General features: G+C 45.1%; 1 protein-coding gene across 3 annotated transcripts in view; it reads right to left on the bottom strand.

The window, feature by feature from the left end:
• KITLG (KIT ligand) overlaps positions 1-19,433 on the bottom strand; it is a 107,675-nt gene that overhangs the window by 74,865 nt on the left and 13,377 nt on the right. For 2 of the 3 annotated variants that reach the window (XM_080971519.1, XM_080971520.1), the window contains exon 1: positions 7,185-7,460. The exons of the other annotated variant lie outside the window; for it this stretch is intronic. In XM_080971519.1, coding sequence (XP_080827645.1) covers positions 7,185-7,199 — 15 coding nt within the window. In that variant the 5' untranslated portion in view covers positions 7,200-7,460. Of the gene's footprint in view, positions 1-7,184; positions 7,461-19,433 lie in introns of those variants that run through there. 3 annotated transcript variants of the gene reach the window in all.

The raw sequence follows: 19,433 nt of genomic DNA, 5'->3' as shown, positions 1-19,433 counted from the left end.
CCCTTATTCCACTTTGTTGGATCATCCCAGGTTCAAGCGTTATATGAGAGAGGAATAATGCCTTCTCTTTCTCCAAGCCACGCATCATTTTATAAACCCCCATGTCCCTCACCCCAAATCATGAGAGAGAGAGAGAGAGAGAGAGAGAGAGAGAGAGAGAGAGAGAGAGAGAGAATGCATTTATCTAACCACTTTAGGTCACTACAAAATATGTATGGCTGACTCACAGCTTTTGCGCCTTTAACATGCTGTATTGCAGATTTACGTGGTTGGAGTCTGGCCAGCTGACATGGCACAAATTAAATGCATGCAAGGCACAGGAAGATCTTTTAGGCTCTTCACCTTGCTTACTGGGCTCAGGGAAGCTCTCACAGGGTCATCCCTCTTGCCCATGAGCCTTCCACAGTCTGCACGACAGCTTCCAAAAGCCCAATAAGCAAAGCGGAGACCTTAAAAGCTCTCCACCTTGGGGTGAGGTAGCAGCAGCAAGGCATGCTCAGTGTACCAGCTTCAGAAAGGGAGGGGTCCCTGCAGGGGGCAATTTCAGGGTTCTTTTGACTATACATGATTTCGGCTTTATGCACCACCCCTGGAACATAACCACTGTGCAAGTTGCGAGTCAGCTATATGGATTTTGCATGAATCCAATGGAAAAGCAATTACCACTGTAGGAGTTTGTTGTCCTTTTAACACCTTTGTGCATTCTCCCCTCACACAAAATGATAGAATGCAAAGTGTCTCACCTCTGTCCCACCTTGTATTTTCCTGGTTTCCCTCCACACACTGCTTTTCACTAAACTTGATTTAGGTATGAAATAGCCAAGAAGCTTCTATCCAGCATGCCTGAGGATAGGCCAGCTACTGTCATGCAAACCCAGTGGGCTTTATGCAACTAAGTCCAACAGAGAGCAGACCCACTGAAATGAATGAACCCAAGTTAGTCGTGTCCATTAATGTCAATGAGTCTACTTTGAGTAGGACTAGCATTGAATACCACCCTGTATATCCCAAAAAGGAGTCAGAGGAGAGCCTCGGTAGGAGGGAAGGATATATGAAAAGACAAGACACAGAAAAATGAGCTGTAACTCTTGCACGCCAAAGCCACAGAACTGATTCCCAGGCCAGCAGTAGTGCAGACAAACTCTTTGAACATGATAGAACGGAAGTTACTCACATCAAATCACTTATAAACTGTATTTTGAAACAGTAACGTCTTCCCAACAAAACCATTGCGGTTCAGCTCCTATCTTCCCCACATACCTTAGAGGTTATTCTTAGCAGCCAGGAAAGCATTTTAGCCAGTATAACTTATGTTTTAAGAAACCTTGGTTGCAGATCTCCAACTAATTTCTTAGTAGCAGACCTGATGACCTTCATGGATCAATGCCAAAATGAGTAGCTTGAGAATTACAACCTGTGGATGCTTGCAGTTTTAAAATCAATTATTCAATGAAGATTACATCTCTATGCTCCCCATACACATCCCCTCCAGCAGTTATTCAGTTCATTTCCAAATGAGTTTTTTAACTAATAAAAGAACTAATATTCACACTTATACAAGTTTCAGTCATTACAAAGACTTTGGATCAAAAATATTCTTTTTTATTTGCCAGATACGCCCCTTAAGTGCCCTATTAAAATAAGAAATTCATCAGTTTAATTAAAATGATAGGCATTTTTAAAATGACGTGCTAAGTAAATGGAAGGATGTGCAGAAATGAAGCTCTCCTTCAACATAATATTTATTCTGTCTCTCTTTCATGGTGGCATTGCCCCACAGCATCCAACAGAAAGAATGTGAACTGGTTTTATATGCTTTCTTTGTAGCAGGTGCCAATTTTTAATGTACGTTCAATTTTAACCTAGGCATCCTAGGTTGTACAACTCCTGAGCTGGCTTCCTGGATGGAATAACAGCTTCCCCTATGGCATTGTATAAAGATGGAATAACACCATGCATTGCTGAGTCATGCAAAAGCTACAACAACAGCAAGCTTCCAGCACAGGACTCTCAGGTCTATCATGGCTCATCCATCATTGAAATGTTGCATAAGGTGTTAGAACACTCATTTCAAGAACATGTGCCTGAATTAGATAATGGGGTTCTGCTGGAGTTATAAAAGAAATGAACCCTGCTAAAGGATCAAGATTTTGTGCAGACAGTTGGGGTGCAAGAAGTCCTCTGAACTGTGGGAGGGTTGGTTGCAGCCACAAATTCCAAGGAAAATTCCCTCAGCACCGATTAAAGACACATTTATTTACTATTATGCTTTTTCCAAAACCTAAGCACTGATACTGAAAAAAGATTCGGAAGCTTACTGCTGGTCCAAACCAAGCCCTGAAAAACAAAGCCAGAGGTTTGTTTGTTTTTTAAGGGGGAGGGAAGAAACTGTCACTGAGTTTTAAACATAAGCATACAAACAAATGGCCAGACACCAAGATCACACTTTATTGGTTTAGGATTATGCCTGCAATAGTCAGGTGTCTCACTCTGGCTCACATAGAAACTGAAAACCCAAACTTATTTCCAGCTCAGCTCTTTTGCATCTAGGCATAATCATTCAATCTTTGAAACTTCTCCTCTGATTCTCAAGGAGGTGCTGCCTCTCACCCCCAGGTATTCTCTTTATTATTAGGCTATTAGGAGAACAAAGTGGCATTTCAATACTACAGGGACTCAGCTAGATTGGCAAAGAGAAAGCGTTTTATATGTGTTGTATATGCGATATAACAATGTGACACCAGAAGGTGCTGTGGAGTCCCGTCTTTCCCTACTGGATTTCCCTGTACAGTATGAGTTTACAACACGTTTAGCTGAATCACCCCCTTCATGGATCACTACCTTGTTGTGGCAAAGGGGCTTGAATAACTCCAAGAAGCTCTGAGCTATGCCGTGCAGGGCCACCCAAGATGGACAGGTCATAGCCGAGAGTTTAGACTAAATGTGATCCACCTGGAGGAGGAACCGGCAAGCCACTCCAGTATTTTGCCAAGAAAACTCCATGGACATAAAAACGGAGAAGATTTGAGAAGAAAGTGAGAGTTCCCAAGGCATGCTCTGGTTCATGGGGTCAGGTCACACACGACTAAGATGACTAAACAAAAAGCTGAGTCACATCTTGGACACGTCTAGATCCAGACCAGGTCAGTAAGTTTAACTGCCCCTTTACGAGTGCAGCTCTCATTTCCCAAAGCAAAGACTGCTTTGTCACAAAAATTGGGCCTTTAGGAAGGCTTCCTGAATCAAGTGCACAAGTCCTTCAAGTGGTATGGGAATATGGGTGTCTTGGTTTGTCTTGCAAGATATAATGATTATGATGGTGGTGGTGGTGGTAATATCATCTTCCCTTTATTTCTGCTCTCCTTCGGGAAATATTCTGGTATGGTTTGCACTGCCTGCTTATTTCCAAAGATCCTCTTCAACAGCAAGAATGCTGCACTACCAGGACTGTCCTCGCTGAGAAGCCCTGAAGGTCATATAACTGCTGGCAATGAATGTACGCATTCAACAAAAGAAAGCTGTATTCTTTCTGCCTCTAGCTCTTTTCCACTACTAAGGTCTCCTAAAGTTTGCATGTCTAGCCAACAGGTCAAATTTCTGACGGGCTCTGGGCAGTTATCACCAAATTCATTATTATCCCTCATAATTCAATGCCTGACATACAGTTGGTGCAATCACTACAGTATCTTTTTAAAACACACACACACACTTCTCCCAATATATTAGCTGCAGAATCGAAGCTGTAAAAATAGGGGCTTTTTTGCAAGTCAAAAATTTTCTAAACTCATTCTCCCCTGCCACCTTTTTTTTTGAATGTTTTGAATGATAGGGTCAAAATTGTATAGATTTGCCTCTTGTACTAGTGTTTCTTTTACTAAACTTATCATCCTGCAAATCCTCTCACCCAGGTAATCCTTCAACGTGCTTACATCAGTGTGCTTACTGTAAATGAGTAGCTGAATGTTTGAATCCTACATGGTTAATTTAAAAGGCATTACTACAAAGACATTTTTGTAAAGACCATAACATATAATAAAATCTTGTACATACATGCTCAGATCCCAGTTATGAAAAGTGTTTTCCAATATGATAAAAGTGGTGCCAGCTTACTTGGGTTCTTTCCTTTAAGTGTGGGAGGTCACAAACTACACATCAAGGCTGTTATAAATGAAGTTCTTCTCTTGCACATCAAACTACTTTATTTATATGCATCTGTTTTTCTAACTGTACCCCTAACCATAATAGAAGAGTTAAACTTCCACATTACGATATACTCACATATTTGTATATATAAGCATGTTCATATGTGGCATATGTCCTATAATGAATTTTAAGGATTAAAAATCATAATAATAACAAAACTGGTGATCTTCTGTGTAAGTCATACCAGTTGCTCAAAAACTTTATTTTTAAAGCCACTCATAAATGCACAGGTATCACTGAGTTTAGTGGGACTTACTCCCATCAAGCATGCTTAGCATTAGTGCCTTAGGTTGCAATACGAAGCATGCTTGCTACGAACTAGGTCCTACTGAGCTTAGTACTGAACTCAGCAGGACTTACTTCCAAGAAAAGACGTTTGGAATCAAGCTGAAAATCTGACCTGAAATATTTAACACAAATTGAAGCAGAAGCTATTCGCTTATCCACCTTGTTTCTCTCACCCCCCCCTTTTTTTCTTCAAAAAGCCATTGGGTGAAAATGTGGTGGGAACAATAGGGCATATTACAGAAGCAAGATGAAAGGTATAAAACAATGGTTGACGTAGAATGATGTAGTGGCTGATTACATCACACTCTGAAGCCACCTAGAGGTCATTCAGTACAATCCCCCCTCTCCCCAGGTCAAAAGGCAGGCACCTACTAACATCAACCTACATCCACACCTCAGGTGAAACATCCTCTGGTTTAATCCATTTCATTCGCACTCTGTTGCATGACACAAAGGGAGCAGGGGGAAATCAGGTGTGCTTGACTATCACCACCAGATTAGTTTCTACTTGCCTTGAGTGTGGAATGTTACTTTTTCTAAAGTGGGGAGGGGGGGGAAGGCACTTCCTCTTTTTGCTTGAAGCCTCGTCTACTCTGATCTCTCCGAAGGAATCAGACATTTGTTTTTGCCCTTCTCGGCTTAGATTAACATCTAACACTGTTCAGCAAGAAGAGAACAGATCTTTTGGCAAATGGCCCCCACCCTCCATTTTTTCCAATGACAAAAATAAAAATATCGCTCTCAGCCTGACCACATCCCTGAAACTGAATTCCAGCTCACAAGAAGGCTGAGAGTGTGGTGGTGGCTGATGGATGCTTCTCTGCTAAGTCAAAACAGTGCCACAGGCCACTGTGAGGAACTCCTGAGCTCAGCCATATGACCCAGAGCACCAAAGCTAACTGCCTCCTTCCTCAGATTAATGGGATGAGATCTATCATGTCAGCTTTGCTGGAATCTGGAATGTTAACATTAACATTACATTAAAAATAAACTTTCCTTTTCCAAAAGACTCAAGTTCTAGTCTAGGAGTGAGATCCGGCCGGCATTGCCGTTTAAAGTTTTTATTTTTAAAGCAAATCCCTTGTCCTCATTACATTATATTGCAACCAGCTTTTGGGAGGGCTTGTGAGTGCTCATTTAGTTCTAAGCAGATTCAGACACCTGGAAGTTTGCAGCATACAGCCTAACTCTGCAAACTTTGTACCCTGGTTGGGTACAAACCAGGCAATTAAGGGCCAACCACCAAAAAGCCAAAGTTTGTAGGACTTTTACTTTCCAGTACTACAGTACTACAAAGACTGTCAGAGATCAATCTACCCTGCAAATAGGTATTAAATCTTTCAGGGTGCCTAAGATCTCAGGTTCCCAAAATTAAGTGCTAAGTGTCACATAAAATACAGAGCCTCCCTGTTTCATTCTTCTTGAGCAACCAATGGACCGATCTACCAAAATGAATTTTCCTGATTCCCCCCTCCCACCTTATTTCCTTTCTTGCATCCACTGCATCCTTTCCCCTATTAGATACACATGAAAGACCTAAAATGGAATGAGCCAAGAGAGCAGCAGGTACCGAAGGAAGTTGGCAGGAAAGTAAGCACAGCTTTGCGATAAGGGGGTGGGGAAAGGAAAGAACCAGTTATGTGAAAACGTTAAACAAAACCAAGTGTCATATGCACAAAGTAGACACAACTTCTGCACACTACCCATTCCCTTCAAGTCACACTTTAAGCAGCTTATTGTAATTAGCAATAAAAAAATAAAAATAAATCCCAGAGCAATTATTTTCTGGTTCCTTTCTCTGCAAACACCTTCTGCCTCATATGTAAGATACACTACCCGCCACTTGGGCGCAACTTGGGAAGCAGTAATGGAAGAGCCATGTATTAAGCAAGGCTGGGCAAGGAGAGAGAAATGGAAGTGTATTGGTGGTGACAGATGCAAGTGTACGTGGAAGGGATGCGCACAGAACGGGAGGTTTGAATGAAGTTGCTGCAAGCCAGAAATAAGCAGCAGCATGTCTCTCTCCCAGCAAAATTTCAGCGGGGACAGGTTCCGTGCGCCTGCTTGCCAACCTGCTTATCTCGTGTGTGCATTATTCACACCATCTGTAATACATCATCTATTAATAGTGCCCTATCAGTGCAGCAAGGAACTTTCCCTCGAAATTGCACAAAGGACAGTGCAGATATGGAGGAAGGAACAGATAAGGGCAGCGTCTCGCTGCGCGAAACTCGGGAACAGCGCTGTCGTGGGGAAGGCGCCTTGGCGAGCAACGGACGCAGTGCCTCTGGGTCAGAGCAACCTGGCAGAGGGCTAGCTCATCATCAGCACATCCCAAGTGCTATAGGTCGATGCCCATCTGCTGGGAACCCAGATACGACTTCCATGTCTGTGCCACCCGAATCCACGTGCAGGAAGTTAAGAGCTCCTGCTACACTCCGGAGACTCAGACGCCTGTCAGCTCAGCATTCAGCGTGCACTCCGACAGCCCCGGGCAGGTCTCTCTCAGTTGAGACAAGTGCCCGAGGAAGGAAGGCAGCGCTACTCCGGCCTAAGAGCGGGTTCTCCGAGTTCCCTGAGCAATTGCTCTTTTCTGAGTCATCCGGAGAGGAGACCATCTCCCCGCCGCCGCCACCTATCCGTGCAAAAATATATACCACAAGAGCGCATAACTTCCCCCGCGCGATACTCACTTGTGCCTTCTTCATAAGGAAAGAGAGCGCTGCAATCCAGCCCCAGCAGCGGCGTGCAAACTCCGTTTAGCTGATGTGTAGCTCCTGCATGTTGCAAAGGCACCTAGTCCGCGCATTGGGCTTGCCCGGCGCCCTCGGTGGCTGCGCGTCTCCGCTCGCTCGCTTTCTCTTTTGCCCCCAGGCACGCAGGCGGCGGCGGCGGCGGCGCTGCTTGGCTCTGCACGGCCTCGGTGCTCTCGCAGCAAGCAGAGGCGGGGAGTGAAGCCCAAGCCGTCCTCTGAGCAGGGCTTTTATAGCTCCGAGCTGCCTCCCGCAGCAGCAGCAGCAGCAGCAATCCTGACAAGGAGGACACGCCTTTCTTGCGAGGCTTTCTTTGCCAGGGCGGGGGAAGCCCTGGGGAACTTCAGAGAGATGGAGCTCTCAAGAGCAGAATCAGGCCACCAGGCTACAAGAGGGAGGCTTGCGCTGTCTGTCTGTCTGCCAGGCGGACAGAAAAGAAAGGAGGGAAGGAGGGAAGTTATGGAGACGGGAGGGAGAGGTGGATTAAAGAAGCCCACTGCACCCTCTGCGGGTTTCCTTCCACATCACCTTCCCTGTCAGCATAAGGGTCTGTAATATGTCATGAAGCAGTTGATTGACATTGATCAAGTGCTCTGGGCGATTACAAGGCCCTTGATGGCACATACAGCAGTGTGTGTGTGTGTGTGTGTGTGAGTGTGTGTTATTATTCGCCCTGCTCCAATCTGAGACTTGCCATAAAATCTGGAGAAGAGGAGGAAGAGGCCCAGAAGACATTAAGAGGCAATTACAAGATCCAAGGTGAATGCTTGGGTACATCTGATGAATCAATGGATTCAAAATACAAGGAAGGAGATTCTGACTAAACAGTAGGAAGAACTTGCTGTTGGAAGGTGGAATGGACTCCCTCAGAAGGTGGCAGACTCTCTTTCATTGGACGTTTTGAAGCCAAAGTTGGCTGTCTATCTGTCAGGGATGCTTTAGTTGTGATTCCTGCACTGTAGAGGGTTGGGGTAGATGACCCTTGGGATCCTTCCAACTCTACAATTCTATGATTCTGTTATGTCATAATAAAAGGTCAGTCTTGCAGGTGCCACAAGACTGTATTTCTCCCCGTTTTTTGCCACAACAGCCTCTGAAAATTATCGCCATACATACACAGTGGAGGCAAATGTGGCCCTGCCCTACCAACTTCAGGCTGCCCTCATCCAGCTCCCGCCTGCCTGTCTTCTTACTGGCATCCAGTCCAGCAAATAACTCTGGCTATCAGTTTTCTCCTCCTCAATCTCAGTGTTGCCCTTGCAGAACTCAGTAACAGGGAGGATGGGGACAAAACTGGAATTGTTTGGCTCTGCTCATCATTGGCCCAGGCTCCACCTACTGTTGGCATACCTGACTCCCACCCTGCCAGCCCTGATGGTCACCAGCTGCCACTGGGCAGACTTTTAAGACAATTCAACTCACATGCACTGCTCCAGAGTCAGGTAGGTAGCCGTGTTGGTCTGATGCAGTCGATATATGTATATGTATATATGTGTGTGTGTGTGTGTGTGTGTGTGTGTGTGTATCAAACCTATCCATTCTTAAGGAAATCAGCCCTGAGTGCTCACTGGAAGGACAGATCCTGAAGCTGAGACTCCAATACTTTGGCCACCTCATGAGAAGAGAAGACTCCTGGGAAAAGACCCTGATGTTGGGAAAGATGGAGGGCACAAGGAGAAGGGGACGACAGAGGACGAAATGGTTGGATAGTGTTCTCGAAGCTACCAGCATGAGTTTGACCAAACTGCGGGAAGCAGTGGAAGACAGGAGTGCCTGGCGTGCTCTGGTCCATGGGGTCACAAAGAGTAGGACACGACTAAACAACAACAACAACAACAAAACAACAACGTATATATCATAGAATCATAGAATCATAGAATCATAGAGTTGGAAGAGACCACAAGGGCCATCGAGTCCAACCCCCTGCCAAGCAGGAAACACCATCAGAGCACTCCTGACATATGGTTGTCAAGCCTCTGCTTAAAGACCTCCAAAGAAGGAGACACCACCACACTCCTTGGCAGCAAATTCCACTGTCGAACAGCTCTTACTGTCAGGAAGTTCTTCCTAATGTTTAGGTGGAATCTTCTTTCTTGTCGTTTGGATCCATTGCTCCGTGTCCGCTTCTCTGGAGCAGCAGAAAACAACCTTTCTCCCTCCTCTATGTGACATCCTTTTATATATTTGAACATGGCTATCATATCACCCCTTAACCTCCTCTTCTCCAGGCTAAACATGCCCAGCTCCCTTAGCCGTTCCTCATAAGGCATCATTTCCAGGCCTTTGACCATTTTGGTTGCCCTCCTCTGGACACGTTCCAGTTTGTCAGTGTCCTTCTTGAACTGTGGTGCCCAGAACTGGACACAGTACTCCAGATGAGGTCTGACCAGAGCAAAATACAGTGGCACTATTACTTCCCTTGATCTAGATCTATACTCCTATTGATGCAACCCAGAATTGCATTGGCTTTTTTAGCTGCCGCGTCACACTGTTGGCTCATGTCAAGTTTGTGGTCAACCAAGACTCCTAGATCCTTTTCACATGTACTGCTCTCAAGCCAGGTGTCACCCATCTTGTATTTGTGCCTCTCATTTTTTTTTGCCCAAGTGCAATACTTTACATTTCTCCCTGTTAAAATTCATCTTGTTTGTTTTGGCCCAGTTCTCTAATCTGTCAAGGTCGTTTTGAAGTGTGATCCTGTCCTCTGGGGTGTTAGCCACCCCTCCCAGTTTGGTGTCATCTGCAAATTTGATCAGGATGCCCTTGAGTCCATCATCCAAGTCGTTGATAAAGATGTTGAATAAGACCGGGCCCAAGACAGAACCCTGTGGCACCCCACTAGTCACTCTTCTCCAGGATGAAGAGGAACCATTGATGAGCACCTTTTGGGTTCGGTCAGTCAGCCAGTTACAAATCCACTGAGTGGTAGCATCGTCAAGACCGCATTTTACCAGCTTCTTTACAAGAATATCATGGGGCACCTTGTCAAATGCCTTGCTGAAATCAAGGTAGGCTACATCCACTGCGTTCCCTTCATCTACCAGGCTTGTAATTCTGTCAAAAAACGAGATCAGGTTAGTCTGACATGACTTATTTTTCAGAAATCCATGCTGACTATTGGTGATCACAGCATTCCTTTCTAGGTGCTCACAGACTGTTTGCTTAATGATCTGCTCCAGAATATTCCCTGGTATTGATGTCAGACTGACTGGGCGGTAATTATTTGGGTCCTCTCTTTTCCCCTTTTTGAAAATAGGGACAACATTTGCCCTCCTCCAGTCTGCCGGCACTTCGCCTGTTCTCCAGGAATTCTCAAAGATGACTGCCAGTGGTTCTGAGATCACATCTGCCAGTTCTTTTAATACTCTTGGATGCAGTTCATCTGGCCCTGGAGACTTGAATACATCTAAACTAGCCAAGTATTCTTGTACTATCGCCTTAGTTATTCTGGGTTGTGTTTCCTTTGCTGAATCATTTGCTCCAAATTCTTCAGGTCGGGCATTGTTTTCTTTATCGGAGAAGACTGAGGCAAAGAAGGCATTGAGGAGTTCAGCCCTTTCTGTGTCCCCTGTTGCATTTCACCATCTTCTCCTCTGAGTGACCCCACTGTTTCTTTGTTCTTCCTTTTGCTACGAACATACCCATAAAAGCCTTTTTTGTTGCTTTTAACCTCTCTAGTAAGCCTGAGTTCATTCTGTGCTTTAGCTTTTCTGACTTTGTGTCTACACGTGCTGGCTATTTGTTTGAATTCCTCTTTGGTGGTTTCCCCCCTTTTCCATTTTTGGTACACATCCTTTTTTAATCTTAACTCAGTTAAAAGTTCTTTAGATAGCCACCCTGGCTTCTTTAGGCACCTTCCATGTTTCCGTCTCACTGGTATTGCCTGACGTTGTGCTTTTACTATCTCCCTCTTAACAAACTCCCAGCCATCATGAAGTCCCTTTCCTTTTAGTATTACTGTCCATGGGATCTCACCCAGCACTTCCCTAAGTTTTATGAAGTCGGCTTTCTTAAAGTCAAGAAATTGAGTCCTAGTATGCTTGGCTGCTCCTTTCCGCTGTATAGTAAACTTCAGAAGAGCATGATCACTCGCGCCTAATGATCCTTCCACTTCTACCCCACTAACCAGGTCATCAACATTGGTTAGGACCAGATCTAAAATGGCTGTTCCTCTTGTTGCTTCTCCCACTTTCTGGACAATGAAGTTGTCTGCAAGGCCAGTGAGGAATCTGTTTGACCTTATGCTCTTTTATATATATATATATATATATATATATGCATATAATGTCCAGTAGCACCTTAGAGACCAACTAAGTTTGTTATTGGTATGAGCTTTCGTGTGCATGCACACTTTTTCAGAGACACTGAAAGAGAAGTCATCAGACCCTTCTATATAGTGAAGTGTGGGGTTTTTCTCAGGAGGGTAGTAGGAGATGGGTGATTGACTCAATTGGTATGGTAAACCTGTTGACAACTGTTAATGACTGCAATTAGTCCTACAGGAAAAAGCAAGGGATAGTATGCAGATATAGTATGCAGTATGGTGACAGCAGTCACGAAATTAAAAGACGCCTGCTCCTTGGGAGAAAGGCGATGGCAAACCTAGACAACATCTTAAAAAGCAGAGACATCCCCTTGCCAACAAAGGTCCGTATAGTAAAAGCCATGGTTTTCCCAGTAGTGATGTATGGAAGTGAGAGCTGGACCATAAAGAAGGCTGATCGCCGAAGAATTGATGCTTTTGAATTATGGTGCTGGAGGAGACTCTTGAGAGTCCCATGGACTGCAAGAAGATCAAACCTCTCCATTCTTCAGGAAATCAGCCCTGAGTGCTCACTGGAAGGACAGATCGTGAAGCTGAGGCTCCAATACTTTGGCCACCTCATGAGAAGAGAAGACTCCCTGGAAAAGACCCTGATGTTGGGACAGATGGAGGGCACAAGGAGAAGGGGACGGCAGAGAATGAGATGGTTGGATAGTGTTCTTGAAGCTACCAGCATGAGTTTGATCAAACTGCGGGAGGCAGTGGAGGACAGAAGTGCCTGGCGTGCTCTGGTCCATGGGGTCACGAAGAGTCGGACACGACTAAACGACTAAACAACAAAGTATGCAGATGATTAGCATATGTAATGAGACAGGAATCTAATGTCTCTATTAAGACCAGGTCTCTCCATAGTTTTCAGTTTAGTTGTAATTCAGCAACTTCTTTTTCAAGTGTTTCTGAAATTCTTTTGTAATAAGACAGCTGCTTTGAGATCCTGGTTGAATGTCCTGCTCCAATAAGGCCATTTTTACAGCTTTGTTGCCCCTACATGTGTACGGTTTATACTGGTGAAAAAATGCATTCCCCACCCCCATGGGAAGTAATTGGCTTTCTTTCCCACATTAACAGTATTGACTCATGTACAAAATCAGTAGCAGAGGCTCACATTCATTGTAAGAGCAATTTCACACGTCAGGCTTGATATATGGATGTAAAAATATGCATTGGCCAGAAGGCTCACTTCAATCTGTACAACAAAGGGTCCTCTTCCGCTTTCTCTTCCCTGTTAAAAATCTAAGCACCCTGTGAAAATGCTCTCAAGGGAGAGCAGTGCCTTAAGGATTCCGCCAACCACTTCCTTTTATTTCAAGAGTGTTTGAGCAATGGGCATCCCTTTAAATACAGTCGTACCTTGGAAGTCGAATGGAATCTGTTCAACTTCCAAAATGTTCAGAAACCAAAGCACAGCTTCTGATTGGCTGCAGGAAGCTCCTGCAGCCAATCGGAAGCCACATCAGACGTTCGGGTTCCAAAGAACGTTCACAAACCCACTCACTCACTTCCAGGTTTGCAGCGTTCAGGAGCCAAAACGTCTGAGTACCAAGGCGCTCGGGACCAAGGTATGACTGTATACCCATTGAAATAAAGTCCTTAGTTTCAACGAATTTACTTTATGTGTGATTAATGGTGTTTTGAAGGTCACTGGCACACTTAAGATGGCAGATGGGTGGGCATCACCATCCCACAATACTTTGAGAGTGTCTGCCATTCTGAAAGGTGTATAACCCATTTTTAAGATTATTTAACCTGTAGCACTTACCATATCCTATAATGCCCTTGCCTAAGAGTATTAAACAGTGTCCTGGGGCAGGAGGTGGATTAGGCACCCCTCCAAAAGAAAATTATAGCCTATGGACCCACTGATTTTGGGTGCAGCAAAACATTATCAAATAAATTTAACACTGTGCTGAAGTGGGAAGAGAGGTTTACATTTCTCCATGCAACCCAGCACTCTGAGGGAGAGGCAGATCATTCCCTCCCTAGTCACCAGATTCATCATTTTATGACAACCTCCTAGCTGATCTGCACAGGTTAGTTAAGGAGCGGGAACTGTGTACATGCCTGAGGGTATGTCTGGAAAAGTGGCAATGGCAGACCTTGGCACCTCAAATTTCCATGGCGCCCTGTGTAACACCAAAATCTGTCCCCCTACCTCTGGTCTTCTGTTGGACTTCATAGCTGCAGCACCAGCAGACACCTCAGAAGCTCTGTGCCCAGTGTGACTGAACTGGTGGGGCGCCCCTAGATTCACCTTTGTATGGGGTGGCCACTGCCCTTCAGAGGGTTGGCCAAGGGTGTATGCAGTCCATGGGCCAGAAAAGGTTAGCCACTTCTCCTTTAACTACTTTGTGAAGCTCATATAGAGGCATGCCCTACACACATATTCCTTTGCAATTTTTACAGTGCAAACTTAAGGTTGTTAAGGAGAAACAGTTATGAGCTAGTTTTTTTCCTGAGTGCATTAACTTGGAGTGCAGGGATGAGATATTCTGTAGCTGATATTCTGTAGCTGATTTCCCCCCAAAAAAGTATCACTGGGTTGAGCTTTAGAGAGGAAAGGAGGTCCACACCCACCTTGTTCAGAGATAAGAGAGGGAGCTTATGTTTTGGAGTGGGGAAAAACATTTTCTCTAGAAAGAAAGAGCATGCCATAATTTGCTGAAGGTGACAAGACCTTTCTTTTTCTAATTCACATTTTACTCCCAGTCCTGCTTAAGGCAAGTATATAACACTGATTCTGCCTTTGAAGTGCAGACTGTGAGCATTATAAGCACACAATGTAATATTGCAATGTATCCCCAATCTCTAAAAAGAGTGCTCCTGTTCAGAGTCTCAGCTACCTTGGAACCAACAGCTAATCGACAAAGTAGTTGTGTGCCCTACTTTACAGTAGACAGTCCACTGCTTCAGGGATGAGGAACATGAAGCCTCCTAGAGGTTGTTGGACACTAACTCCTCTCAGCTCTAGCCAGCAGTGCCAATGGACAAGGATGATGGGAGCTGCAGTCCAGCTATATCTGGAAAGTCACAGGTTCCCTACTCCTGATCCATTTGAAGGGCTATCCAATCAAGTTTGGTTTAAAGAATGGGGCAAAAGGTAGGTATAGATAAGCTCTCAAAGTCTTCTCCACTGTGGTGAGATGTATTGTGTTTCTGTTTAAATCACAATGATTATTTCCAAATTGGAGGGGATGTTGATTGCTTCCATGTCCCTCTGTTTTTCCTCCCATCTTCAACTAATTTCACAAACCATGTTGCTCCGCCTCTCTCTCTAGCTACTTACTTTTACCCTAGTTCACATCACAGCCCCAAAACTCTACTTCAAACTCTGGCTTTCTCCATCTAACTATCTCTGAGTTGAGGGAGGGGGCGCGCCCATTTGTTGTCTCAAACAGAGTCCCCTTCCCTTTGTTCTCTTAATGGCCCATCACCCAGCCAATCAACTCAACACAGGGGCCAGGCTTATATTTTAACACTTGCTGGATCCAGGGGTTAGAAAGGTCTCAACTCTCCCCAGCAACTCATAACAATACTTTTATAATTGTATTCAAACTACAGTACAACCAGTTTATTACTGACCAAGTTATCATGAGGAGGGGGCGAGCACCCTCCATCCATCACACTACCTCAACTGTGCTGTCCCCACACATTCACATGCAGATGACAAATCCAAACACAGAACATGCATGCAATCATATTTATGTAGGCTAACACTGTGTGGTCAATTGCTAAATAAAATATTGCCTGATGTACCTAGGATTTTATGTACACAGGCTCTAAGTGGGATAGATATGCAGGGACAGAGCATTGCTCTGTACAGTAAACTAGAAATGGAATCACCCAAACTGGCCCTGAGTCTTTTACAAATCTTGTCTCTCTAGAGCAGCGGTTCTCAACCTGTGGGTCCCCAGATGTTGTTGGACTACAATTCCCATCATTCCTGAGCTCTGGCCTTGCTAGCTTGGGGTGATGGGAGTTGTAGTTCAACAACATCTGAGGACCCACAGGTTGAGAAAGGCTGCTCTAGAGCATGGGTAGGCAAACTAAGGCCCGGGGGCCAGATCCGGCCCAATTGCCTTCTAAATCCGGCCCACGGACGGTCCAGGAATCAGCATGTTTTTACATGAGTAGAATGTGTCCTTTTATTTAAAATGCATCTCTGGGTTATTTGTGGGGCATAGGATTTCATTTACTTTTCTTCTTTTTTTCCCAAAATATAGTCCGGCCCCCCACAAGGTCTGAGACAGTGGACCAGCCCCCTGCTGAGCAAGTTTGCTGACCCCTGCTCTAGAGCAACTGCAGCACTGATTGCGGGTGATCCAAAAGTTCTGCCTCTACTGGGATTGGCGGGTGTTAAATTCAAATGTGGCAGTTTACCTATACCTGTTGTAGTCACGATTTGTACACCTCTCAGAACTGGCTGATGAGCTGAAGCTTGACATTTAATGCTGCACTGGTGAGTTTAGCGTATCTTTTCTAAAACTTTATTTCTCTAATGCTGTTGGCATCGTGGCTGTGTTTGAAATATGAACAAATTCCTGAACACAGGAAGCTCGAGTCTCCCGTGTTGCTATTTAGCCAATTCAGCACCTCTCAGGTTTCCTTGCAGCCACTCTTCTAAGCAATATTTATTTTTATTTTCTCACACAAAGGGTTGGCCTCTTGTGTTTCCAGAAACTTTGTCGGGGGGGGCATTGCGGGTGGAAGACTGGTATTGATATCCTCTCTGAAATGAAGTCCACAGAGATAGCAACATCATGTTCTTCATGTCATTCATCTGGTGATAATGGTGTCTGTAGCCATGCTGTTGAAAGACTATCTGCTGTCATTAGCTCTTTTCCAGGGAAGTGTACTGCTTTATAAGGGAATTTTGTCATCCTGAGATTAAATCTTTGGATCTCTTGGGAGAAGTTTGTGAAGAGATTTGACTCTAGAAAGGACATAAGTGGCTGTTTGTAAGGTGAATGTCAAGCCGGAACTCTGGGAACCTATGGGAGCTTTTCTCCCAATATTAATTGCCACTAAATGTGAAGCATGGAGGAAGCACAGATTTTTACATCAATCAGAGCAAGAGAGAGGAGGCAGGGAGAGGGAACTTCAGGCCCTCCAAACAACACCTTCCCCTAGGCCACACCTGCCACCAGCCATCCTTCATGTGCCAAATGTCTCTTGCATGTCTGGATGGAAGATAGAAAGGGATGTGCATATGCTCTATCTGTACACAATTTATATTTGTTGAGTGGACTAGGACCTGGGAGACTAGCAAATTCCCCTCAAATATTGCCTGGAGCTGAGATGCCACTACCTGCTGTTTCACCTTCCCCCACAAAAAGCCAAATTGGAGATTCTAATTGTTCAAAGTCAAACCTCAGGCGCACTGGCGGAGGAAGAGGAGTGCAGGGGGAGCACACCGCCCCTGGCAGTGCGATCCCCAGGGTGCCATCATGGCTGCTTCCCTCTGCCCGTGCTGAGCACCCCACGCCCGCAGGTGGTGAGCTCCGCCCCCAAGACACGCGCCAGCCCCGCCCCACCTGCTCTCTGCCCCCCGGTGCCAGAGCATGACGCTCCGCCACTGACCTCAGGCCTAGGTATGGAACGTGGCACTCCCAGCCTCTCTGCCTGATGCTCAGGACTGCCCTCAGGATATGTCTTGGCTGTGTGCCAGTGCTTTGGCCAGCTTGCAATGTGTCCTAGAACTGTCGTAACGCCCCTTCCTTACCTTGATGGAGAGGGGCATCGGTGTAGAAATTTCTCACTTTTGCATGCAACAGAAGGTAAGTATTACATCCATTGTTCCTCCTCCTTTTGCCTCTGGTTCCACCCCCTACTAGCATGTGGCCTCTACGAGGTTGCCGATGAAGGAAAGTGGCCCTTTCAGGTCTAGCTCGCTTACTGAGATATGGGTCTTATTTATGTAATATGCAAGGAATCTAAATTGGTTATCTCCTGATGCTAATCATTTCTCTGAGAGGAAATAGTGTTGTCGCATTCTTGATGTTAACACACAATGTTGAAAAGGCTTAGAAATGGAGGTGCTTTCTTTTGTTTCCCCTGATTTATCTAGGAGAAGGGTTACAACCAGGGCTTTTTTTCCCAGCCGGAACTCACTGGAACTCAGTTCTGACATCCTCTTAGGTAGGCACCATTGCCATTATAAGAGAACAAGGGAGGAGTTTGTGGTGAGTTCTGCACCTCTTTTCATAGAAAAATAGCACTGGTTAGACCTATATAAAAGTAAAAAAGGTAAAGGTAAAGGACCCCTGGACAGTTAAGTCCAGTCAAAGGTGACTATGGAGTTGTGGCGCTCATCTCATTTTCAGGCTTAGGGAGCCACCATTTGTCCACAGACAGCTTTCTGGGTCATGTGGCCAGCATGACCAAACTGCTTCTGGTGCAACAGAACACTGTGATGGAAACCAGAGCGCACAGAAACTCTGTTTACCTTTCCGCCGCAGCAGTACCTATTTATCTACTTGCACTGGTGTGCTTTTGAACTGCAAGGTTGGCAGGGGCTCCACCAAAAGGTCTCTCTTTAAATAACTCAGCTGAACGTGCTTCAAATCAGCTGAACACACGAAGGTAAGGAGAGAAGGGAGCAGGATTGGTGCACACAGGGACCCGTGCCCCCAAGCATTCAGCTAAAAGCTACTACAGACCTCACTGATAATACTGAGCACTTTGAGGGGAATATATTTATGTAACCACAGCTCTTGACAGGAATGCCCTCTGCTGCAGTGGGAAGAGACTATCTAGATACCATTGTGTTAATGGGTGAGTTTGCTGTTTGCTGTTCCACAGTTCCAACAGGACATCAGCATCACAGGCTATTCAGTACATTCTCAGAATCCAGTCAGCTCTAGGAAACCTTTCTAGGACTCACCAACCCGACATGTCTCCTTTAGTAGAGAATGCTGCTTCCCATTGTCTGTTACACAATTCCCTTTCATAACTAGCTGGCTCAGAAGAAAATATTGAATAATGTAGTAGTAATGCTTATGAAACTGAATGAGATGTGTGAGAAATCTGACACTTATCTACATGCTGCAGGGATGTTTACCATTGGAAACAACATTGTTATGAGTTTGTTGGTGCCAGAGTTTGTCGGTGCAAGACACCAAAAATTCCTGGATTTATTAAGTTTTGGGGTTTAACCAAATGCTTGGAGTATTAAGATGAGCCACCAGACGCTGAATTTAGCAGTGTCAAAATACAGGCTGAACCAGTTTTTCCGTTTTCAGGAAATTGTTTGAGATATGGGACATCAGCAAAGGAGAGACTCTGTGTCAGTCAGAAAATCGGAGAAGTCCCTTACTGAGCTCTAAGATCGTTAGTCAGAAGACAATGACAGAGTTTTAGTTAGGAGAAAGTTTTTATGATTTCATTTGGCTGTGGCATGATTGAGGGAACAGGGTGTCAGTCTGTTAAACGTGTCAAGCTGGAGAAGGGGCATCAGAACACAGTGCGGCTAAGTTTGGATCCAAGGTAGCAGCAGTGTGAGAAACAAGACCCTTTTGGAGTGCAATGCTTAAAAAGCCCCTCTCAGGTTGTATATAAACCATATATCATAAAGACACCACAGTCTCTACTGTGCCTCAGTTGCTGAGGAAACACAAACCCTGTGTTTCCTGGAACCTGGAACCCTGGGATCTCACACTGCCCAGAGATGGGTGGCATGTAACACTGGTGTCAGCAGTGGGATTTGTGTTTCCTGGAGAAAAGGCCTGAGAGCAAGGTGTGCCTGAGCCAAAATGAAGGGAAGGATAGCAGCACTCCTTGAGCAGCTTGAGAGAAGGGAGCAGTGACAAAGCCTCCTGTTCGAGCAGCAAGGCCAGTGGCCTGATAGAACATGCCAGCTGCTGACAAAG

Source organism: Podarcis pityusensis (assembly GCF_964106645.2).
Source record: "Podarcis pityusensis genome assembly, chromosome: 10".
In the NCBI taxonomy this organism is placed as follows: domain Eukaryota; kingdom Metazoa; phylum Chordata; class Lepidosauria; order Squamata; family Lacertidae; genus Podarcis; species Podarcis pityusensis.
This window is presented reverse-complemented; position numbering and strand designations above follow the sequence as displayed.